Below are 23,826 nucleotides of genomic sequence, written 5' to 3'. Positions count from 1 at the left end.
GACTCATGAATTGTGCATTGGGGCAGCACTGCAGATCTCTAAACTAATGGTTTGCTCTTAAGTAAGGGTTTTGCCCTAGATTTGAGACCTTCGTAAGTGCTAATTTTTAAATTGTGAAAATAATGCAGTTCACACTGGAAAACTGCTCTCACAAGACCATTTTACACCATGACGCCTCTGCAGAGGTCTTAGGAAAGAGCAGGGGAGAGTGAATAAGCACCACAGTTAGCTTGTGTTAGGACACCATGGAAACCAGCAAACCAGCAAGCACATTCTGAGTACCCGGGATCCACTCATCACTGTCGGGATTGCGGAATCAAGGGACATACCTGCAGCACCTGCGAGTATGAACCCTGGGGGACAGCTTCACATGCTATGCTGTAGATGCACTAGCACCTTCCACATGCCAAAAAAAGATGTCCACTTTGGCACTATTTTTATAGCAAGAAACTGGAACTCAGGACTGATCTGATTGCAAAATGAATAAACGACACCCTTTGAAATAAATCCCACATGCAATGGAGACCTCCCATAAGGGGGCTGCCCAAAGCAACATCAAACAAAGCAATAACGATTTCCCACCTCCTATAACTGTATACCTTAACCTGCCCCTGGGGGAGCCCTCCCATGGGAGGCTCTGGTCTGGGCAGACCTTTGGGGTGCCGCAATGGACTAGGCAGCCTAGGAGAAGAGTACCAGGAGTCAGGCTTCTGCTTCTACCATGTCTGACCCTGGAGAACCTGTGTGCAAGCCAGAGTGGCTTGTCTGCCCCACCAGGCAGTCGGAAAAAGGCAGAGCCTGGCTCCACAGTTGGGTGCCAGAAGTCATTCTGGATTCCTTTTCCTCACCTGCAAATGAGGGCTTGGGCAGGCCGCCCCTGGTAAGAAGTGTCTTCAACAGTGAGAGCTGCAGACTGTCTGGGTCAGGAACTCGAGGCAGGGCTCTGGGCCAACACTGGCATGGTGGCCCAGGGCGCTTGGCACCCTGAAAGCTCCTGAACTTCTGCAAGTGCCCACACTGCGCTTATTTTTACTCGCGTTCTGATGTGTAAGTGCTGAGTGTTGCGCATGTGTGACATTTATCTACTACACATACAGAAGCAGCATCACACGACACAGTGGCCTGTAAGTTACACCCTTATTTGCAAATATGGAGGGGAGCTGGGGGGAGGGGAGGAAGACCAATTGTTACACTAAATACTAAGTATTGTGTGATACCGAGTTCTTACCATGCAGACGCATGGAGGGAAGTTTGGTGACTGCTGGAGGCCAATATTCTTGGATTGCAGTAATGAGACAGTACTTTTATAAGCTAAGTGCTTGTGACACACAGCTGAGACATGCCTATATCATCTAGCTGGGTTTTTCCTGGTACTCGGGATTGAACCCAGTGGTGCTTTCCTACCAAGCTACATTCTCAGTCCTTTTTAGAGACAGGGTCTAGCTAACTTGCCGAGGGTCTCACTAAGATGCTAAGGCTGGCCTTAAGCCTGAAATCCTTCTGCCTCAGCCTCCAGACTCACGGGGATTACAGGCATGTGCCACAGTACCAAGCTGTGATCTAGTTTTAATGACCAAAGCCAGGGTCACTGGGTTGATCTCAATCCTGAATTTTCCTCTGACTTCTGAATGATGCCACCTTGTCCTTCCCCACCTAAGTATCTCTGATTTTTGATCCACAAGTGCAGCATGAAAATACTTATCCTGAGTGCCATGCCAGATGTTAATGGCTTAATATTTGCCATCTGCACATGTTGCTTGCATAAAGTATTACTAAACAGAACACCCAGAAGACACTTCTTCCTGCCCATACTTTAATATTGCTTGCTATATACTTTAAACATCCTCATAGGCAATTAAGCATAAGTGTGAGGGTACATAAACTGTCCTGTCCCAGGGATAATTTAAGGAACCTTACAACTTTAATGGAAAATGCCTTTAAAGTACAACCCTTGGTTGACTATGGACCTGTGTTGGTGTCCAGTACAGTGAACAACAGTATCAAGTGGCATTTAAATTGTTTAAGATTAAATAAAATGTAAAATTCAACTCCTTGGTGGTACTAGGCACATTCCAAGCGCTCAGTAGTCACAGGGAGCCAATGGTCACCATACTGGAACAGTGTGGATACCAGCATTTCCAGCATTTGTGCAAGTTCTGCTAAGCAGAACTACTATAGACTTTCTACCATACCTAGCAGTGTCTACGTGACAGCAAATACTGAATAACTACTTGCTGAATGAATTTTTATAAAAAATTAGTTTTAACTTGTCCTATTTTTTTTTTCCAATTTTGAGACAGGGTCTTGCCAAGTTGCCCAGGCTGGTCTCAAACTTGCAATCCTCCTGCCTCAGCCTCCAAGTCGATGGGATTATAGAAGTGTAACCCTGCACCAGGCTTGTCCTATTAATTCTTCAAATGAGTCAAACAGTAGACAGAATCTGTTTCGACCCAACCCACAATCTGACACGTGGGGACTGGCTGGGGTCACTCCTCCCTCTGCTGACTCCCGCATAGAACTCTTCACACATTCTGGATCATACCCTCACCATATTCCTCTGATGGCTTCATTCTAGTCAAATTTGTTGTATTTTTCCACATAAATTACCTAAATGTTATTTTTTCCCCATTAGGGGCATGTGCAGTAGGGTAAAGGATGTGTTGAGCCTCTCAGGGATTTTTTTTTTTTCCCCCAATGCCTTAGTACCAGATTCTAGACGGGCTTAATTTTTAGTGGAAAAAAGAATTTCCCTTTTTAAAGCTTTTTGTTCTCAGAAACAAAATTAAAGCAAGTATCTCAACATTCAAAGAGGACACTGAAAACTTTCAGGGCAAAAATCTTACACCCACGATGAATTCTGCAAGGAAACATGGCTTGAAACGGATCCAACTACTTTTAGGATTACAATAAATCCACCTTTGCCCTTGGCTCACAATTTACTGCCTAGCTGCACAAGACAAGGACAAAAAGGGCTGGCAGAGGATGGCGAGCAGCTCCCTCTAAGCTTGCTCCTTTTATCTCCCCACCAGGGTTTTTGGCTATAGCCCCTCCTAAGTGAACAGTCAATGTCTTCAAGAAAAATTTTCTTTTCCTGTCCCCTTTGCAAATGGGATCTGCCTTTGCAAGTTCTCGCCAGGATGTCAAATACATGTAACTATCTAACCAAGTAAACGGAAAAAGGTTCCTTAAACTGCGGGGAGGGAGCATTGATAGAGTTCCTTTTCTACAGTAGGCCTTTCTGTTAAAACTAAAAATACCGTCCTTCTCCAGAATCCTTCATAACTATGGTTATAACCACAATTACATTGGGGCAGCTTCCTAGGAGAAACAGCTTTTGAATTTGCTCAACAGAAAGGGAACTTTGCAGCTGCACTGTAGAAACAGAACCAGAAAATTGTTGAATTAGAATTAAACGCGAAATTAAGGGTAATGCATACCTTCTTCGTTCTGTTAGTCTCCCTCTGGTTCAAAATGCAAATACCTAAGGGTGAGTTGCTGAGCCGAGTGAGTCTTGGGGAGAATAAAAGGGTAGGGTCGCCTGCCCACGGTGACCAAGGAGGACCTGGGCACTCTCAATTCTGTGATGGTCTGGTGTCGTTTCCGTTTGGCAATTGATCCAAAGGCTCCTGATGGCCAACCCTGACAGCCCTTGAATGATCTAAGCCCTAAATTGGACCCATCTCTCCAAAACGTCCCCTCCCACCCACATCCTTGGAACCAAAATCGAAACGAACTAAGAAGAGCAGATGCTTTTCTCCTCACAGGTATCCTGAAACTTGGCGTCTGGGTCCCGCTTTCACTGTAATTTAGTAAGAACTAAATTCGTAAAATGTCTTTTTCAAGTGGTTGGCATTTTTAGTTATTCATGCGTTGTCTTCTCTCGCTTTTGGGGGGAGGCGGGGAACGAGCCTGGGGAGCTGTTTTTGTCCTAGAGCCCCCACTCCCGCCGCCCGTACCTAATCTTCCATCCTTCCCCACTCCTGGCCCGTTCTGCTCCCTTGCGAAACAGGACTGTCCCCACCAGACCCACAGACCCAGTTCAAGGTGGGGGTGCCGAAGCAGCGCCCCTCTACGGCGGGGCCAGGAAGCGCCGCGCGCCCTCCCGCTTCCCTCCCTCCTGGCATAACAATGGCTTTTTGCCGGGAAAACCAAGTTGGGAGGAAGGCGGGCGCGCCGGGAGCCGGACGCACTTGCAGCGAGCTGCAGGTCCACGACCGCAGACGCGCCCTCCACATGCGCGGGCCTGGCCAGCCCGCCCGCTCCCCAGCCCCGCGTCCACCCTGCTCCCCGGCCCCAGACCCGCACTCCCGCCAGCTGCCGCGCGGACCCTCCTCGGGGCCCAGGCCCAGCCCGCCACGAACAATACACGCCCCGCCCCGCGCGCCCATTGGCCCGGCCCGATTGGGCTGCGCGCTGGGCGGCGGGCGGCTCGGCGCGCGTGCGCGGGGCGGGGCACGGGCGGGGGCGGTGCTTTGTGTGCGGCGGCGGGCGCGGGGCGCTGGGCGAGGGGCCGCGGGCGGGCGGCGGCATGGAGGAGCTGAGCAGCGTGGGCGAGCAGGTCTTCGCCGCCGAGTGCATCCTGAGCAAGCGGCTCCGCAAGGTGCGTGCAACCCCGCCCGCCGCCGCCCGGCCCGGCCCGCCCTGTCGGCCGGCTCACCGCCCGCTCTTCTCTCCCCGCAGGGCAAGCTGGAGTACCTGGTCAAGTGGCGCGGCTGGTCCTCCAAGTGAGTCCCACGATGCGGGCCCGCCTGCCCGCGCTCGCCACCTCGCCGGGAGTGGGGGCGGCTTGGAGACCTTCGGTCGCGCGGTCTTGGAACCCGGGGCGACCGCGAGCAAGGCGGGAAGTTCGCGGGGTTCCCGCGCGCTCTGCGGGTGGGGGCGCCAGCCGGGACTGGGGCTGCCCTTTGTTTACGAGTCCGCTGGGAGCAGAGCTGGGCGGCCTCCCTCCCCGGAGCCCCCTCCGGCCCTCCAACCCTGTGCCGCGCGCTCCCCGGGGCCCATTTGTTGCTTGCGCCCCCGCCCGGCGCACCGCTTCCCGGCCCGCCGGGGCAGGCGCGGGACGTGAGCCCCCTCCTGTCCATATTTTCCCCGCTGTAACCTGAGCTTCCTATTGATGGATGTAGGATTCCCCCTCCCCCTTTCTTTCCTTTAATGGAAGGGAGGGGACTTGGAGTCCCCTGAAGCTTCTTCCGCAGCCGCTCCGCACCCCTTTTTACCTGACTGGCTCCCCTTTCTTTGCTCCAACTCCGGTGCCTGGCCCCTGCTCGCTGGGACGCCAGCCACATTGCTCCAAGTCTGGACTGTCTGTGCCCCTCAGTCTCCCCCTCCCTGCGTCCTGGTCCTGCCTTCCCTTCCCTCCCTGGCTCCAGGCCAGGGTTTGGGGGATTCCCTCCCTGCAACTTTGCGTTTTGTTGGGGGGATTTGTTTTCCTCCCAGGCGCAGACCGGGAGTCCTCTTGTGGCCTTTTTAATTGGGGGCGTGAAGTGGCAGTTTCTCTGGGTTTGAGGTTAGGGCACTGGCCTCAAGGACCTCTAGGACCTGGGTTGCCTTTGAAGGGTCACTGAGCCAGGGTGTCCTTGCCTCCAGCTGGGCTAAAGGAGCAATAGCGACCCAGGCAAGGGTGCATCTCTGACGCCAATCTGCTCTTTGCTTTTCCAGACATAATAGCTGGGAGCCAGAGGAGAACATCCTGGACCCACGGCTGCTCCTGGCCTTCCAGAAGAAGTGAGACCAATAACATACAGGAGGAGGGGAGAGTTGGGGGCTAGTGGCCAGCTGCAGTGTGCTGGGAGCTATGGGCCTTTCTAGGGAGCTTGGGCTGGGCTGTGATTTGAGGTCCCATAGCATAACAGTCCCCAGGTCTCCTATGCCATCTCCTTGGCTGTCTATGAAAGCAGAGCACCTTGAGGTCCCCACCAGCACTCTCCGTATCTGAGGAGTCCCTAGTAAGTGCCACTTTGGTCTCTGGTGACCAGCCTGGTGACAGTGACCCTCCTCTGTTCCTTCGTGCAAAGGTTCTGCTTTTTTTTTTTTGGCCTTTTGTAATCTGTACACAGCACTAACAAGAACCAGAGGAGCAGGTTTGCCACACAACCACAGACTGTCCTCTTGCCCCTACGGGAGGGTGCCACTGAGCAAGAGAAGGCTGACAGGGCGCTGAAGCCATAGCGGTTGCACCTTTTGTGTCCAGAGCAACACCTTTGCTTTGCTCTGAACTGCCGAACAGGCCTGAGGTAGAACTGGAGGTGGGGTTGCCAGGCTCAGGCTGGATTTGCTTGTGTGATTCTAGATGGCATTTCCACCTGTGGGTAGGAGACCTGGGTTGAGGTATTCTCAAGGAAGAATGGTGAGGGAAGGTGATGGTGTGCCTGTTCATCCAGGGTGAAGGCCTGTGTGGTAGCAAACTGTGGGTGGTGGCCGGATGCTTTCTCCTTGCAGAAGCTTCCCTGTGTTCAGAGGCAGATGACTTGGTTGTCCAAGCCTTCCAGCTGGGGTCACTCTGGAAGGCTTGTTCCCTGGTCGCCCACGCTGTATTCACATCTCACCATAGCAGGACATTTTTGGATCTTCCCAGGGGTGCAGTGACAGGGGCCTCGGGTGTAGATAGGTTTTGGCAGGGTGAGAGGAAGTAGATGCAGGTGCTTGCTTTGGAAAATCTGGTATCAGCAATCTTATGACCTTCTATTTAGTTGGCTTATAACTAGTATTTAGTTATAAGTCGGTCCTGTGAGCCTTGGCACATTGCAGGACCTTGGTTCATTTTTCAGAGGTGGCTACCTTGGGTGAGGTGCTCTGACACACTTCTATAGTCCCAACCACGCAGAAGGCAGAGGCAAGAGGATCACTTGAACCCAGGAATTTAAGACCAGCTTGGGCAACACAGCAATACCTACCTCAGAAAAAAGACAGTGTCCTGGGACTTGGGGTGTCCCTCAGTGGTAGGGCGCTTGCCTGGCATGTTCGATCCCCAGCACCACATAGACAACAGACAGTGTCCCATATTGTTGAGTGGCAGTGTATCCTAGCTTTTGGTTAAAACAGACAAGAGCCAGAATATCTGAGAGTTTCAAGATTTTTTAAAACATGGGTGACCAGGATTACATCATGGGAGAAATAAAACCAGGAAGGTAGAAGATCTACCTCCTCCTATCCAGAAAGATAGGCTTATCTGAACCAAGAGCTGGAGGTTACTTGCTCAGGGTAGGGGTGGCATGTCAGGGAAAGTCCCAGGTTCACAGCACTCAGTGCCCAGGTCATCTGTCAACAGAGGAGACCCAGGAGATGCCCTGTTGGGTTGCACATCCGGGGCCCTGGTGGCTAGGGAGTATGAGTTTTGCCTGGGTGTGCTAATCAGATTCTGTAGGAAGTCACCTTCCCAGCCCCCAAAGATGGTGTTTGTCTGTTTTATTCTATTTTAGTTTATTTTTTACCCAGTTCTTTTATTTATTTTTATGTGGTGCTAAGGATCAAACCCAGTGCCTTACACATGTGAGGCAAGCACTCTACCACTGAGCTTCAGCCCCAGCCCTGTTTGTCTGTTTTGATTACTGGAGTTTTCTACAGATCAGACCCCTTCCTGTGGGGAGACCTGGAGTATGAGCTTCATCTAGGGGCTGGTGGCTGTGCGCTTGGGAGCGCTTCCTGATCCCCCAGGCAGGAGCGCTGCAGCAGGGGGTATAGGCTTCAAGTTCTCCCTGCTGCTTCACAATTAGGCACTTCCATTACTTCTATCAAGGAGCTAGAAGGAGGAACCCAGGAGAGCTGAGTCAGCAAACTGACCCCGGGAACGTTCGCAGGCAGAGGTGGGTCTGGAGCCCTCCGTGCCCTGGGGCCAGCAGACAAGTGAGGGCTTGGTACACTTGGAACGTTGATGCTGGGGCATTTTTGCTGTCTTCTTGCCTTGGTCTTCCTTCTATTAAAGTGAGAGTTTGGACCACACACCCCTAAAGCTACTTCTGGTTAGCCAAGCTAAATTTCTGCAAGATATTCTACCTGCAGAAAGTTCTTAGGTGGAAACAAGAACTACCCATCCTAGCTTTGCTCTCATCTCTTCCACTTGTCTTAGCCAAATGCCAATGAGCTGGCATTCCTGTAGAAATAAAGATGACCCTTGCCGCAAAAAATGGGGTCTGGTCCTTTGCTGTGGGCATTTGGTGGACACAATGCAACTTTGCAGCAAAACAGTTGATGAGCTGCTGCAGACTAGGATGGCTGGGAGCCACGTGAGGTGTTTGAAGCCACGGGGCTCCTGGGTGGTTGGAGCGGATTGTGAGCAGTGCTTTCCCACGCTGATCAGTGCTGTCTTTAGGGAGCACGAGAAGGAGGTACAGAACCGGAAGAGAGGGAAAAGGCCCCGGGGCAGGCCCAGGAAGCACACAGTTATGTCCTCCTGCAGCCGCCGCTCCAAGCTCAAGGTGAGCGTGCCTTACCTGCTGACCCCATTTGACTCCTCCCTTTCTAACACCTCTGTGGGCAGAGAAAAGGTTTCAGGGCTCATGGGTGGGGACATCACTTCTGCAGAAGTTTTCCCCTGCTCAGAAGGCAGGAGCCCCGTTATGTGCTGCCTCCAGGCCTCTGCTAGTGGGGGCACTAGCAAGTCACAGAGTCCTGCCTTTCCTTCCACCCCCCCTGGGGTCCAGCAGGGTCATACTTGGCCACTGACCATGACTCCCTCTTGCCCCCAGGGAATATCATCAGGAACCAGAAAAGAACAGGAAGTATGCATACAGTAGGTCCTCAGATTTATCACATAGATGTGGACCAACGGGGCTGTCAGTCAAGCCCAAGATATTGGGCCATTCTGAGCCCAGCCCTGAGTACATCTTAAATCAAGGAAGCCCTGCAACACAGGGCTGGCTGAAAGGCCAGGAGCCAGGAAGAAGGCAGGGGCCATGCTGTGCTGGTGTCTTGGGACTGCCATGTCATCCCTCCCCTCCCTGCCATGATGACCACAGCGAGGTAGACTTCCCCACATCCACAGGTGTGCACAACAGGTTCCTTGACGTCACCCCTCCACTCTCGACACAGCAGAGGCAAGGTGGGAGGAGAATCTGGCCTCAGTCTCTGATGTGTCTTTGATTGTTTTCTCCGTGAACTGCTATGGACCCTGGCATGCCTTGGCCATGAGCTCAGTCACTTCCAAAGACCACCCTTCCAGGAGGCTGTGAATCCCTACTTCAGAGTCTTGCCAGCGGGTCTGCCTAGGCTTCACTTGTCTTTCAAATCTTCCTCCCCAGCAGGACAGCACAGGCTGCAGACACCCCATGGACTGAGGGGAGTGTTTGGGGTGATGAGACTGGTGTGGCTGCTCAGGAGACCCTCCAGGTTTGACAGGTTCCATCCCTGTTCAAATCAGGGAAACGAGTGCGCACTCCATCTCCCTAAAGCCACCTTAGAAGATTCAGCCCAGCAGGCAGCAAAGATCCCTAAGAAACAGGAGGACACACTTTGGCATTTGGGGAAACAGAAGAGGAGGGAGTGGTGTGTTGACCCAATGGCTTGTGCAGCTCTGGGTACAGTGCCCTTCATGAATTGTCTGCCAGGTATCTGGAGCAAAATCAGTCTCCCTTGAAAGCCGATGGTGTATGGGAAGTTAGTGTATGCTGTCTCATTATTCTGACAATTTGACAAACCTGTTTTTTGTTTTGTTTTGCTTTCTACTCTGCCTTTAATTTTGCATTTCATGGAACCTTGTAGAGCCTGCTAGATCTTTTGAGGACCACATGGTAAGCAGTTACTCCTCCGTGGTCTGGAAGCCACAGAGCTGCTGTCTGCAAGCAGTCCCCTGAGGAAGCCTGGTGTCCCGGTCGTGGGACCAGGCAGCAGAGATATGACACATTCCTCCTTGTCTTTCCAGGAACCCGACGCGCCCTCCAAATCCAAGTCCAGCAGTTCCTCCTCCTCCTCCACATCGTCCTCGTCTTCCTCAGATGACGATGATGACAGTGACCTAGATGCCAAAAGAGGCCCCCGAGGCCGTGAGACCCACCCAGTGCCTCAGAAGAAGGCCCAGATCCTGGTGGCCAAACCCGAGCTCAAGGATGCCATCCGTAAGAAGCGGGGACGCAAACCCCTGCCCCCAGAGCAGAAGGCAGCCCGTCGGCCTGTGAGCCTGGCCAAGGTGCTGAAGACCGCCCGGAAGGATCTGGGGACCCCAGCCAGCAAGCTGCCCCCTCCTCTTAGCGCCCCTGTGGCAGGCCTAGCGGCCCTCAAGGCCCATGCCAAAGAGACCTGCAGCGGCCCCAGCACCATGGCCACCCCAGAGAACCTGGCCAGCCTGATGAAGGGCATGACCGGCAGCCCCAGCCGTGGAGGCATCAGCTGGCAGAGCTCCATTGTGCACTACATGAACCGGGTGAGCCAGAGCCAGGCCCAGGCTGCTAGCAGGCTGGCACTGAAGACCCAGACCTCCAGCAAGTGTGGCCTTGGGCTGGACCTAAAGATGAGGACGCAGAAGGGGGAGCTGGGGATGAGCCCCCCAGGAAGCAAAGTCCCAAAGGCCCCCAGCAGTGGGGCTGTGGAGCAGAAAGGGAGCAGCGCAGGGGGAGGACCCCACACCCACAGCAGCAGCAAGGTCCCTGCCGGGTGCCCTGGCTCCCAACTGGCACCCACCCAGGAGCTGAGCTTGCAGGTCTTGGACTTACAGAGCGTCAAGAACGGCATGCCTGGGGTGGGCCTGCTTGCCCGCCATGCCACAGCCACCAAGGCTGTCCCTGCCCCCAGCCCAGCCACAGGGAAGGGCACCGGGAGTGGCCCCAGTGGGGTGAGCGGGGCCAGCATGGCCACAGAGTTGGGCAAAGGGGAGAAGGTGGCCTCCAGAGCAGCAGCACTACCCACCCCTGCAGGCAAGAGGGAGAACGTCAAGAACAGCACTGCCCCCAGTGGGCAGGAAGGCCACGCAGCCCCAGGAGAAGTCCGCAAGGCGGCCATGCTGTCGGAGATGAGCACCGGTGAGGAGAACAGCAGCTCAGACTCAGACCCTGACTCAGCCTCAGTGCCAGGTGCTGGGCAGAGCCTGTCTGTGTCCGTCCAGACCAGCCAGGACTGGAAACCTACCCGCAGCCTCATTGAGCATGTGTTTGTCACCGATGTCACAGCCAATCTCATCACCGTCACGGTGAAGGAATCCCCCACCAGTGTGGGCTTCTTCAGCCTGAGACATTACTGAGGCCCAAGGCCCCCACCTGCCCAGATCTGCCCCCTTCTCCCTCTGCCTTTGGTGATATGCGACCTGCAGCTAGCAGCTGAGGGCTGTTTCTGGGGGTCTGCACCAGAGGCTTGGAGACTTCTCCCCAGACCCAACCCTGCCCTGCCCTGGAACTTTGGGCTGCCTCCTTGCCTTGCTGGAGCCTGGCTTCCCCTATGTTCCTACCTCTCCAGGCCTCCCTTCACTCCCATCGCCTCAGGAAGTCCGAGTGACCGGGTGGCTCAAGTCCCCTGCCTGGACGCTGCAGGTCTCCACATGAATTTGGGTGCCCCTTCCTAGCCTGAAGTGACCAGTCAGACCTGCTTTGTTCCCAGTGCTGGGATCAGAGGAGGAGCTTCTGGTGCAGCTATCTGTTCCCCGACAGAGGTGGGGAAAGTAGGGTGAGAGAGCCCCCAGCATCCTTTTGCCTGGCACCAGTCTTCAGAAGATGAAGTGGGGTGGGGAAGGGACCTGGGAGGCAGGAACCCCAAGCAGAGCTGTGCCTGAGCCTTTAAGGTCGAGGTAGAGGTCCTGCCCTAGCAGCTGCAAGGACAGTTGCAGAAAGCAAGGTCGGTACCCCCAAAAAGGCTGGCTTCAGCACCTTCTGACCCTGGTTCAGAATAACACTTCCAGCCCACAATTTTGGGCCTCTGAAGTCCAGCAAGGGTAGCATCAGGATCCTCCAGGTTCAGGAATAGGAGCCAGATGTCACTGTTGCTTCCTGCCAGCCTGTGCCCCAGGGTTTGCTGGAGTACATCCTAATTCCCAGGGCTGAAGCTGCTGGGCCTGGAGGAGAGGGTAGGCACAGGCTGGGAAGCCAAAGGTGGGAGAGTTGGGCTAACGGGCCTTGTGCGGGCAGGGCCCTTAGCAGGCAAGCTTCACTAGCTGGATTTGCCGGCCTAATCCTGTGGCCCCTGGGCTGCCCTGCCAGCCCCATAGGAGGATGGGGAGTGCAAACATTTGCCACAGGTCCGCGACCCTGATCCAGTGCATAGGCCACTCCTTGGGTGCCACTTTCCCTGACAATCCACACACACAGAATATGGGTTTCCATATTCTGCTTCCCAATTGAGAAGCAATCTCCCTGTGCCATTGTGAATGTGGGACAAAGTTTGAGCAGCCCACTTCGCTGAAAGTCCTGTTCCCTCCCCTCCAGGAAACAAGATTCTGAGCCCATCCAAGGGCCTCCCAGTGCTGAGTCTTAGAACTGCCTTGCTAAGATTTCTGGTCATTGTCCGGGATTTTTGTCCAGGGATGTCAGCAGAAAGGTGGTCAGAAGGTGGCAGTGGTAGGCAATCTGGTTTTGTGATGCCAAAAAAAAAAAAAAAACCAGGGGAGGTCTGGAACTGTCACTGGCCTGCAGAGGGGCTCTTGGCTCCAGCTGCCCTGCAGAGAGCTGTCCTTCCTCATACCAGCCCTGACTGGGTGGTTCACAGGGGGCTTGCCAGGCTGCAGGGCTCCCCAGATCCTCACCCCCACACCAAATAGGAAGAGATGGCCTTTGTGTAGCCAAATTGACCTCAAGAGTGTGCCTTTGGGGACAGACCATGTCCATGACTGCACTGAGGGTCATCCGGGTCCACCTGGCAGGGAGTGCTGCCTGCAGCGGGAACAGTGCCCACCCTGCAGGTTCCTTCCTGCCAGGCACTGTACTGCCTTAGAGGTTCCTTTGAGCCCTTGAGGGGGACCTAGAGTCCCACTAGCTGTTAGAGAAGTAGGGGTGTTTGTCCCTGGGTGTCTGGGCTGACCAGCCTTGTCCCCAGTTGCCGAGTCTCTCCAGACCCCGATTTGGTGCCTTTCTTTCTACCAGCTACTTCAATCCCAAAGTTTAAGTCTGCGAACACCTTCCCAAGCCACTCTGCCTTCTTGCCATGTTGTGTGTCGTGACCCCAGTGTTTTATGTTACAGAAGAGCGTGTACAGGTGCAAGAGTCCCGGCTGGAGGGGTGCACCAGACGTTCCAAGTCGGTCACTTATGTTTACCAATAAATAAAAGTAGTTCTTTTTATATTTTCATTGGCTGCTGTCTGTGTGTGTGTAGCTCAGCATGGGTCATGTGTTGCCTTGAGATCCATTGTTGCTTTACTCCTGAAGGTCCAGGTGAACTGTGCCACAGTGTGTACTAAGTGCATGTCTTAGCCCGTGTCTTTTTTTTTTTTTTTTTTTTTTTTTGCTTCTGTATTGTGAAGAGGCCAGCTTGTCCTCTTAGAGACTGTGGTGTATTTTTATATGTATTTTTGGTACCAAAAAAAGTGCTCCTTGCTTTGGTTACACTCCAAATTCTGACCCAACTAATAACTCTGGACCTGAGGCTTCATGGGAGGAAAGCTTGTGGGGAGAACCAGAGCTTTGAATCAATGCCCAGAACTGTCTTGATTTCTCTTTTAATTAAAAAAAAAAAAATAGCCAAATCGTGTATGCTACTCGCAACAGCTTTAAACCATAGCTGTTTGCTTTCTTAAAGAGAAGGAACAAAGTGGGTATGTTGTTACCCTGGGAAAACTTGATTTGCATTGAAACAGGACAGCAGTCTGGCCCCCAAATTCAAATGGGACAAGGAAGTGGCTCCCCCAAGGAAGCCCAGGGTGGTGTGGGGAAAGGGATCTGAGTAGGGGACAGGTGGTGCCTGGATGACCGGATTTTTACCCCAGTGCATCTCACAATTCTAGGGTTTTCTATTGCTTTATTGGAAAACTAACTAGCATAGGTTGCAGGGGGCTTTAATCTGATGTTAATTTATTTCACAGGAGAAGGACTTTAATAAATGGTGCCAGAAGATTCTTGTCTTTTTGTTAATCCTTAGTATATCAATAAATTTTTTTAAAACTTTTTGGCCTGATACATAATGAGTGATGTCTGGAAACCAAATAGATTCTGCTTTCCCTGTCTTGGGGCAAAATATTCACCTGGATACTGAATAGTGTGGCTTGGAAAAAGATGGGAAAAGGCTTAAGCATTTTTAAAAATATTTATTTGCTTGCTTATTTGTTTATTCTTGGTACTGGGGATTGAACTGAGATGCACTTTACCTCTGAGCTGCACCTTCAGCCATTTTTATATTTTATTTTAAAAATAAAGGGTCTTGCTAAATTGCTGAGGCTGGCCTTGAACTTTCAATCCTCCTAATCCCCCCAAAATCACTGGGATTAGGCTTAATCATTTTCATGGGGCACAGAAAAATATGTTTTTGGAAGCAAGGAATGGGGTTTGATTTTGAGTGAGTCTACACCAGCTGTCCACAAACAAGGGCAATTCCAGTGGACACTGGGCAATGAATGGAGACAATTTGGATTATATGGGTGGGGTTCTACTGGCATCTAGTGGGTAGAGACCAGGAATGCTTCAAAAGTATCCTACAATGCATAGGACAGTTACCCACGACAAAAATGAGCTTTCCCAGGATGTCAGTAGTGCTTTTTGAGAAACCCTGGTTTAATGGGAAAGACAGGAAAAACACTAATCCAATAATGATGGGCAGGAGGAAGGAAGGATGCTACTGGCATTCAGTGAGCAGAGGAAAGGATCGCTGTAACGTATGAGGAAGTCACATGGAGATGTCTCCCAGATGCATATCAAAGGTAAAAGAAACCAAAATTCTACCCCTCTTCCAGTTTATCTGGAAGTTCCAGGGAGTCGCTGTGAAGGTAGAAGACCTGAGAGCTGGGTCGCTGCGGCTCCTACCCCATGGCTCATAATAAGGAGATGATTTGCTTATTGTATAACCTTCCCTGGTCTTTCAAGGTTTGCATTACCCTCGGCATGAATTTATTCATAAATTTCAGTCTCCAGGGAGAATGGAGCTTCCTTTGAAGTGAAGAGAACTTGGGCCTAGATGCCCGATGCCCCTGGCTGAAAGGCTGATTGGGGCAAAGGCCTGAGTGTTTCAGTTCAGGAGGGGACCCCACCGCGGATAGACCCGTGAGGGCTCCCCAGCTCCCAGCTCCGCAGAGGCCTGAGCATTTGGAATCGCAGAAGTAGGCAGCGATGGGTGTCATTTATTTGGGTTGCCTCCTGAGGCCGTTTTGGAGAAGGTGAGTAGGGCCGACCCAAAGGGTCCTATGCTGTTTTGCAAACTGCATAAAAGGATTGAGGACATCCTGGAAGGAACGAGCTGCCCGAGTGCGAGTGCGAGCAGGCGCCGGCAGGCGTGAGAAGCCACGCGTTGGTGAAAACCCATTTCTGCAGATCTTGGCCAGACCGGTGCAGGCCATGGCCATACAGGCCTTTGTTAGTTTCAGCGCTGCGAATCTGATCGTGTAATCCACCGCCTTCCCAAAAGAATGGACTGTGCTGCAAGAGGCGCGACCCATCCCAGGACCCAGCCGCGCGCCGCCCGGGCCTACCCGAGGGTGCCAGGTGCGACTATGGCAGTGGGGCTTGGAGGACCGAATCTGCGAGGCCCGACACTTTCTTTCTTCCCTCCACGCTTGCGGCTCGAGCCTCCAGCCTCAAGGAGGGCGCGGTGCCGAGCACCCCTCGGTACCTTGGCTAGGGGTAAGGGTGAGGGGTGTTCTCTCTGTTGCAGTCGGGAACCAAAAAATGTGCCGCCTCTCTGGGGGGAGGGGAGGCTCCTGAGACCCAGACTGAAGCTGCCGCCTCTAGAGGGCGCGCGCGCCCCATGAACTTGGGGCCGCTGGAGCTTTGGACGTGCGGGAATCACTTCGCACCGTTGGCTATAGACTGCTCCTAAAGCTATCGCACCGCCTGTACGCTGCCCTTGCGAGTGGCCCCCTGCAGTCTGGGTCTCCAAAGACCGAAAGGAAAGCCTGGGAGCCAGCCTACAGCCTCTATCGCCACGCCACGGTCAGGCCCGGGACTTCGGGCGGTCATCTAACTTGGACCGCTTGGAGCCTATCCTCAGGCAGCCGCATCTAGGACTCCAGCTGGGACTCTGGGCGTGGAAGAGTTTTGATGAGAAGAGGAAAGCCAACTGGGACAGTTTTACCCGCCGTCCGCCTCCCCTTATGCACACAGCACAGGGTCTCCATCAGGACCCGTGCGCCGGGATCATCAAAGGCACAAAACAGACCCTATCCGACACTCCGCGAAGAGTCATAAATATTCCATTCATCCAGGACAAGGCTCCGCTCCGGCAGCGGCTACAAGAGTCAGTCCTGCCCTCGGGACGCAAGGGACTCGGAGGTGGCCCTCCGCGCCTGATCTCCGCCTCCGGAAGTATCTGCCAGAGACAGTAGCCCGCCGAAGGAGCTCGTGGCCAAAGCCAAGGCTGAAGGTGGCCAGCGAACCCGAAGGAAGGGTAGGGTCGGCGCACTCCTATTTCCTCGGCAGAAGACACCAGAAAGAGCGGGTTGGCGGGGCGGCGGGGCGGCAGGACCTCTGTTGCCCGGCCACCCTAGCTCGCTCTCTTTGCTCCTTGATTTCCGTCGCCCGCCAAACAGCCCAGGACAGAGTCTGCCCAACCCAGGCATAGATCTTGGACCTCTGGTGCCAGCGACCCTATTGGGCCCTGGGCGCAGTCTGCTTACATACGAAGGACACTCAACGCTCAGCGACCTCTGGCGTCAGGGCGCTTCTTGAATCCTAGGACCTTCCCTCTGGTCACTGAGATGGAGAAGGTGAAGAGGGCTCCGCCAGGAGCAGAAGACCATGTTCACACCCTCCCCTCAGGCTCAGTGAGTGCTCCTGGTTCGTGGTTTCTCCGCGGGGAGACGTCTGCGGGGGACTTTAAAGGTGGAACTGGGTTCAATGCAATGGCCTCTCTGGAGATGTGGAAGGTGGCTCCTCGGTGCGGCTTCACGACCCCACCCCCACTGCCAAGTCTGCTGCCCTGAAAGACCCGGAACCTCCCTACTGGTACCCTTCAATCTTCTTTCTCTGGATGGTCCCTTGCTCAGCCCTGGGGTATCCGCCCGCCGAGAAGACCAGGGGCAGAGAGGCGATGGGCACTCGGGAGGGCGCGCGGCTGCGGCGCAGCGGCTCGGTGTTCACTAATCACATCAGCTCGCTCTGCGCCGGCTCGGAGCAGGCAGTTGCCTAGCAATACCCGCGAATTCAATTCCTCAATCAATAGGCGCGAGGCTCTGCATTTCGGGGAGCGCTGTAGAGACTGGGTGGGACTGGGGACCGGTCCCGCGGCTTTAGGGAGCAAGCCCTGAAGGCCAGGAGCAAGGCTACCAGACATCTGGGCCTCGGAAAACAGCGACATCTAGCCTGGGGGTGGGACGCGCAGGGGCAGCCCCGCCAAAGAAAGGGAACCCCGAGGTGGCGCGCATCCTCCTGGGGTCCCCGACTTCTGCCCCGGTCCCAAAGAAGTGCAATCGGTAGGCAATGAATGCCACGAGCCTCCCAGGGGAGACAGAAGAAAGTCATGTCCCCCTCCCCCCCAAGCCCAGCCCCCCTACGTGGGGTACCCTCGTTGGGGAAGGGCTTTCGCCCGGATTCTGTCTCCTCCCAGGCGGAAGAGAAGGAAGGTGGGACCTGGGATGAGACAGGAGGTACCAGTTGCCCCCTCCCAGAAGCTTCTTCACTATGCTCAGAGAAAAAAAATTAAAATAATAAAACCAAGACATATGTCTATTTACAAAGTATATATTTAAACACGTAAAAAGCGGTATTGGATACAGACATTCACATCCAAAGAAGATAGGTACCGAAGCTTCACTCGAGTTGAGGCGGAGATCGATTCGAGATTTGTACAAATCTGAGAATTAAATAAACCCAACACGCGTACAGCTCGCGCGGTTGCAGACTCCCAGCACGTAGCCTTCAGCCCCTGCCCACCCACCCCCCAGGTCAGCGTCTCAAGAACGAGCGAGCGAAGGAGACACACACGACCGACCGTCATGGACAGAGATGACAGGAGGAGGGGGCGGCGGGCAGAACCAGGCTAGCCAGAGGAAGGCCGGAGGAAGAGGCAAAAGTCGGCCCAGGAAGGCGGGAGGTGGGAGTGAGGAAGGACAGAGAAGGGAAGGCGCTGCCAGGTAAGGACGCGTGCCCCGGAGGTACGCTCCACTCGGTAACCGAAATGCCCCCTCAATGCAGTTTTATCTGAGAATAGCGACATTTAAATAAACACACTTGGTCAATGGCGCTTCTTTATACAAAGTCTAAAATACCAGTTTTACAAATGTGAACAGATAAAAATCCCCATTCCGGGAGTTTCTCTTTAGGTGCAATTTGATATTCAAAAACAAAATCGTGTAGTACACCGTTTCGCTCTTCTTCTCTCCTCTTTAAAGGCAAGAAAGTCTGGAGGGGAGAGAGATTGAGAAGCTGGAGGTGGAGGGCCGGGCGAAGGGGTCCCTCCTACTCCCCCCCCAACCGCGAAGCTCCCGCAGCCCAGCCCTGGGGCCCCGCCTCCGTCGACGCGAATCTGTGCTTCGTCCCGCGCGCCAGGCCCGGGTGCCCTCCCTCGACGAGCGTGGAAGTTAGAGTTTCGCTGGCCCTTTAAGGGCGGGGAGGGCGGAGAGGCTGCAGGATCAGTGCTGGAGGGACGGAGGTGAGGTGGAGGGGGCAGATTTGTGCTTTTGAGCCAAAAAGGGGCGCGCGTTCTGCACCCTCGGCGCGCGGCGCGGTCGGGAGACTGCCTAGGCGGGGGTGTCACGGGACTGGCGTCGCCACCGCCTCCCGCGCCGCGGCCGCCAGCACTCCCAACTCTCGCTACTCCTCCCCCTTTGGCGGAGTTTGAATGTCGAGTTCACAGAGAGAACACTCCGCGAACCAAAAAGGCCTATAAATTACAGCTTTTGCTCTTAAGGGGGGGGGGGGGGGCAAAAGTTCTGATGCGCATTCTTCCACGAAAACTCCGCCTTGCCCCTCCTTCCCCGGGTCCCGCGGGGCCGCGAGTCCTGCGCCCGGGCGACCCCAGCCCGGCACTCCCGGACGCCCAGTGCGGCGCGGCGAGGCCTGGGTGTGCTGCCCTCTCCAGCGCTCCCGCCGCGGGTCCCGCAGGGTGGCCTGGCGGGCCGTGCGTCCCTCCGAGAGCTGGGCCCGCCCTTGTCCAAGTCTTCCTGGGAGGTGGGGCCAACGTCTCTTCTGGCGAAGCTAGAGGACGCGCAAAGGAAAAGTCCACCCGAACACTTTTCTTGTAAAACAACTGTCTGGAGCTCTGGGCACGGACACGAAATCCTCCCAATTTATCCTGGCATTTCGGGAATGTAAACAGATTCGTTGGATTTCTTTTCTCTCTGCGGAGTAAGGAGAGGAACGGAGGGGACGGGGAGATTTTATCCAAAGACATACACACGATCTGCGTGTATAGCGCACACACCTCCCGTAAAGTGCATTTCCTGGTGTGGTCCTGGAGGGGGACTGCTCCCCACCCACCCGCGACTTTCTGCCTTAAACATCACACACAAAAAAGTTACAAGTTAATACTTTTTCCCCCTAATAGACTTCTTAATCTTAAAAAAAAAAAAAAAAGAAAGAAAGAAAGAAAAAGAAAAAGAAAACCCAGACTGACCCCACCCCCCTTTTTCTGATTGGGGAGCCAACCTTTTGTTGGTCTGGCTGGCCAATGGGGAAAGAGAAAAAATCCGGGCCCTGCCTTGGTGCCAGGAGTCTGGCATTGGGAATGTGGAGAAAGGAGGAGGGGCGAGGTGGGCAGGCGGAGTCCCTCCAGGCACCTCAGAAACCCGGTGCACAAGCCCCGACTTCCCTAGTACCCTGGGATGGGGGACAAGGGACCCCCTTTAGTCCAAACTCGGCCTGATGCCCCACCAAACCTCACTGCCTCTCTTTCTCCTGTTTAAATAAAACAACTTCAAGAGTTGAAATATATATATTTAGATATTTTTCTTAAATAACATATTTACATCTAATAGAAAATATAACTCTAGAGATAATTTTCCAACCAAAACTGAGGGGGAAGAAGGAAGAATGAAAGGGACTGAAGGGGTGTGAAGTTAGGGACAGGACCAGCCAGAAGGCCACATCCCACTCAGAAATAAAAAGCACTATGCCAAGTTTCCACCCACTCGCCTGCTCTTGTCCCGGGCTCTCCCACCCGGCAATTCATCTTTTCTCTTTAAAAAAGCCTTGGTCCGTGTTACTTTCCTTGATGGTGACGGTTAAAAAGTTTGAGGTCACATCGGTGACCACCACCTTCTCCAGGTTAGTCAGGGAGGGGCTCCAGGATTCTTCCTCTGGGTCCCCCAGGATTCTGGCCACTGGGATCCTGGCGATGAGGGAGGGTCTACCCCCCTGAGCCCCCATGTCCCGATACAGGCTCCCCACAGAGCCTGGGGTGCCTGAGCCATGCCGGACCCTGGGGCCACCAGGGTCCAGGGCACCCTGGCCTTTGGTCTCCAGGAAGGCTGCCCTGTGTTTTATGACCCTGGCAGGGAAGGTGTCCACAGCCAGCTTGCCCGTGGTCTCTGCCGAGCTAGGACTGGTCACACCACACTGAACCAGGTCCGAGTCCTGCCTCCGGGCCAGCTGGATCACGCTGTGTCCAGCTGGGAACTTTCCTGCCCCGGAAGGGGTGTCGTCTAGCTTCCTGCCCTTGAGGTAATCTCCGAGGCCATCGCTGGATTCTCCCAAAGGCCTCTGTGAAGGGTCCAAGAGCTCCTTCCTGGGCTTGGGGCCTCGCTTTTTGGAGCTGTCCCCTGGTGAGCTGGGCTTGTCTTCTACTCGGCTGGCACCCCTTTCTCGTTCCCTCTCACGTTCTCGATCCCTCTCCCGGTCCCTGTCCCGGTCCCGAGGAGGTTCTGCTCGGCAGGTGCTGCTGGTGCTGCTGCTGCTCCCTGGTGGGGACAGACCCATGTTCCGAAGGCCTTCTCGGGCCCGGGAAGTGGAAGCCAAGTCCTGGGGTGAGCGGCCAGGGTAGGGGATCCGGATGCCCCGGGCAGAGTCACTTCTGAACTCATAAGTTTTGGCCTTGGCCTTAGCCTGGGCCTGCAGAGAAAAGGTGGTGTCAAGAGAGAAGCAGGGCCTCACCCACACCCAGGTTCCTCCAGCCTCTACCTCCCAGCTTCACCCTCTAATTCCTGGCAAGCTCTATATGGGTAGGGAGGAAGTGAGGCTTAGTGGTGGTAGTCTGGGGGAATGGGGAAAGACCTGGTCTGGAAGCAACCATTTGCAGCCTGCACACTTCTTGTATTTCATTATATGTTCATTTGGGATGGCTGGGGGAAGCACAAAGGCATTCTTGTGTTGCTAAACACCACCCCCAGGACACCCCTTGGTGCTGCCCAATGAATTAGTGACTAGCTATCAGGGGACTCCCTCCCACACTGCATATAGGCATGTACGTCTATTTGCTTCACAAGCCCTCAGCCCCTGGCACCCCTGCACAGACTCCACAACACTGCACCTATCCCAGGACACTGCCATCCTACCTTGAGGAGAAAGGTTTTGGGTTTGGGTCCCCGTTTTTTGGGACCATAGAGCTCCATCTCTCGTTCCCTAGAGAAAGAAAGGAGGGAGAAGAGGTGTGTGAGTAAAGAAACCAAGTGAGGCTCCAGTTCAGGCTGGAGGGAGGCCACCCTGCATCTTTCCAAGTGAGTAGAGGGGGCTTAGAAGGGTCTGTACCTTTCCTCAAAGGCTGCGAGCAGACGAGCATCCAGGATGTTTTCTTCTGGCTCCCATGTGCTGTACCTAAAGGGAATCAGGAAGAAGTGGGCGTCAGTCCCGGGAGCAGGGAGAGAGAAGAGGGCGTGTGTGTGTGTAACTTTTCTTGTTGCCTTGTATTGTATCTTAATGTAGTGGGGAAAATAGGAAGAAAGAAACCTCCTGAATAACAATCTGGGTGTGAAAACTGCATATAACCTACTTACTTCTGCGACCAGCCCTTCCATTTCACGAGGTATTCCATGCGTCCCTGCGGATGCAAACGGGAAAATGTGTGTGTGCATGGGGAGGAATGCATGACGAGGACACAAGAAATACATACAAAAATGCATGCACCAAATGAATGCTCGAAACCCCACAGCCAAAGGCACGCGCCCGCTGCATCACCCCTGCAAGAAACGCTGCACTAAGTGCATGCACCGGCATTCATTCCCCACCCCGCCCCCCACCCATGCAATCTGTGCATCGCTGCAAGTATAAGGAAAGCGCCAGGGCTCAGAGCTGCCGCTGCTGCCGCTGCCGCCGCCGCCGCTGCTGCTGCTGCTGCTGCTGCTGCTGCTGCCGCCGCCGCCGCCGCCGCGGCCGCTGCTGGGACCTGGGGGAAGGGAAGCTGCCTGCAGCAGGGGGAGGGAACCAGGGCCCGAAGGGGAGGGCCCGGCCGCGCCGAGACCCGAGGCCCAGGGCACCTACTTTCCGTATGCGCCGCTTCAGGAGGGCTTCGGCCGCGAACACCCGCTCCCCCACCGCCGAAAGCTCCATGTTGACTCGCCGCTTCCCCCCTCGGCCGCTTCCAGAAGCAGAAAAGCAGCAGCCAGCACACGACAGACCATAATACTCTCCCGCTGACGTCAGTTCTCCTCCCTCCCCGCGCTCGCTCCCTCCTGCGGCCCCCCCGCCCGCGCCGCTGCGCTCCGCTCCCTGCTACCCCGCCCCTCGCTTCCTCCCGCCCCACGTGTTGCTAACGACGTTGCTAAAGCCGAGCGGCTGAAGGCTGCTCCTTGCCCGCTGATTGGTCTACCTCCGGGCCACGCCCCTCTCCCTTTCTCCCCCGCGTTGCTACGTGACCCGCGTTCCAATCGCCAGGGGGCGGAGTCTGAAACCACTCCAGAGGCCGAGCGCGGAGGAGGGGGCCGTCGGCGGAAGTGACGCCACGAGAGGGCGGGCGCTACCCCTGTCAGTCTGCAGAGCTGGCGAGGGGAGCTGGCTGCCCTCTGTCCTCACCCGAGCCCCCTCCCCCGCCGCCAAGTTGTCCCTCCGGTGCTCGGCGTCCCCCACAGCTCTCGCTGGGACCTCCGCGGCGGCGTCAGACAGGCCCCTCCCCCGCGGCAGACCCCGGCCCGCGCCACCTCCACCGCCCGGGACTCGCGCTGTCCCCTCCCCCGCCGCCCGCGCCGCACAATGCACAATGCACAGGTGCTGGGACGCTGAGAGCCGCGCCCGAATCCCGGGTCCCGGCGAGCGCCCCGGCTGCTCCCCACTGCCAGCCCCCTCCCCCGCCACACACCCACCCACGGTCTCCATGGCAACACCCCCCCCCCGTCGTCGCCAGCCCCATCCCACTAACGAACCGCTGTGCCTGCGCCTTGGTCTTCTGTCTCGCAGAGCTTCCCTCACCTACCCCGCCAGCCCCGCGAGCAGGGTTGTCCGAATGCTCGCTCGGCTCCGAAGGCCAGCGCAGCCCGAGTGGAGGCCAGGTGCTCCGGTTCGAGCCCTCCCACATCACGGGACAGCGGGCACGTCGCGCGCCTCCTCTCCCCCGACCATCCCCGACGCCGGGAGCCACTTGCCCCTGTCCCTAGCCGGCACTGTTCTTCCCTTCCAGGCCGCGGCCTGAGGGTCCCCAACGTCAGCTGCCCCTGACTTGACCTGGATTTAAGGGCGCGGACGGCCTGGGTCAGAGCCTGGAGCTTGGCTAATTTTGGGGTGCGCGGATGGGGACTCGTCTGACTTCCTACAGACTCAGGCACCCGGCCCGCGAACTTCCTGTCCACTACTCTTCCGGACGTGCGTTGACTGATACCCGGCGAGAAATGACTACGTGGGCGTTGGGGGCGTCGCAGGGTCCTCTGCGGGCTTGGCGAGAGGGTCTCCGAAGATGGCGGGTCTGGAAAG

General features: G+C 55.3%; 2 protein-coding genes across 4 annotated transcripts; one reads left to right on the top strand and one right to left on the bottom strand.

The window, feature by feature from the left end:
* Positions 1–4,467: 4,467 nt before the first annotated feature.
* Positions 4,468–13,291, top strand: CBX2 (chromobox 2). The gene is made up of 5 exons (XM_079134678.1): positions 4,468–4,600; positions 4,681–4,724; positions 5,659–5,724; positions 8,309–8,414; positions 9,857–13,291. Exons 1-5 carry the CDS (start codon positions 4,529–4,531, stop codon positions 11,165–11,167), a joined length of 1,599 nt encoding a protein of 532 aa, XP_078990804.1. The 5' UTR covers positions 4,468–4,528; the 3' UTR covers positions 11,168–13,291.
* Positions 13,292–19,910: 6,619 nt separating this feature from the next.
* Positions 19,911–22,568, bottom strand: CBX8 (chromobox 8). Of its 3 annotated transcripts, none has more exons than XM_079133734.1 (5): positions 22,405–22,568; positions 21,921–21,964; positions 21,676–21,741; positions 21,483–21,549; positions 19,911–21,039 (listed from the first exon to the last, which is right to left on the bottom strand). In XM_079133734.1, the coding sequence occupies exons 1-5, from the start codon at positions 22,471–22,473 to the stop codon at positions 20,158–20,160; spliced, it is 1,128 nt and encodes a 375-aa protein (XP_078989860.1). In that variant the 5' UTR covers positions 22,474–22,568; the 3' UTR covers positions 19,911–20,157. The 3 variants fall into 3 exon arrangements, with proteins under 3 accessions (XP_078989860.1, XP_078989861.1, XP_078989862.1); XM_079133735.1 differs by having other exon boundaries at positions 21,921–22,309; positions 22,405–22,537; XM_079133736.1 differs by lacking the exon at positions 21,921–21,964 and having other exon boundaries at positions 22,405–22,526.
* Between the last annotated feature and the right edge of the window lie 1,258 nt (positions 22,569–23,826).

Source organism: Sciurus vulgaris (genome assembly GCF_902686455.1).
Source record: "Sciurus vulgaris genome assembly, chromosome: 3".
Classification (NCBI taxonomy): domain Eukaryota; kingdom Metazoa; phylum Chordata; class Mammalia; order Rodentia; family Sciuridae; genus Sciurus; species Sciurus vulgaris.
The sequence above is the reverse complement of the archived record's forward strand: the minus strand, read 5'-3'. Positions and strand labels throughout refer to the sequence as shown.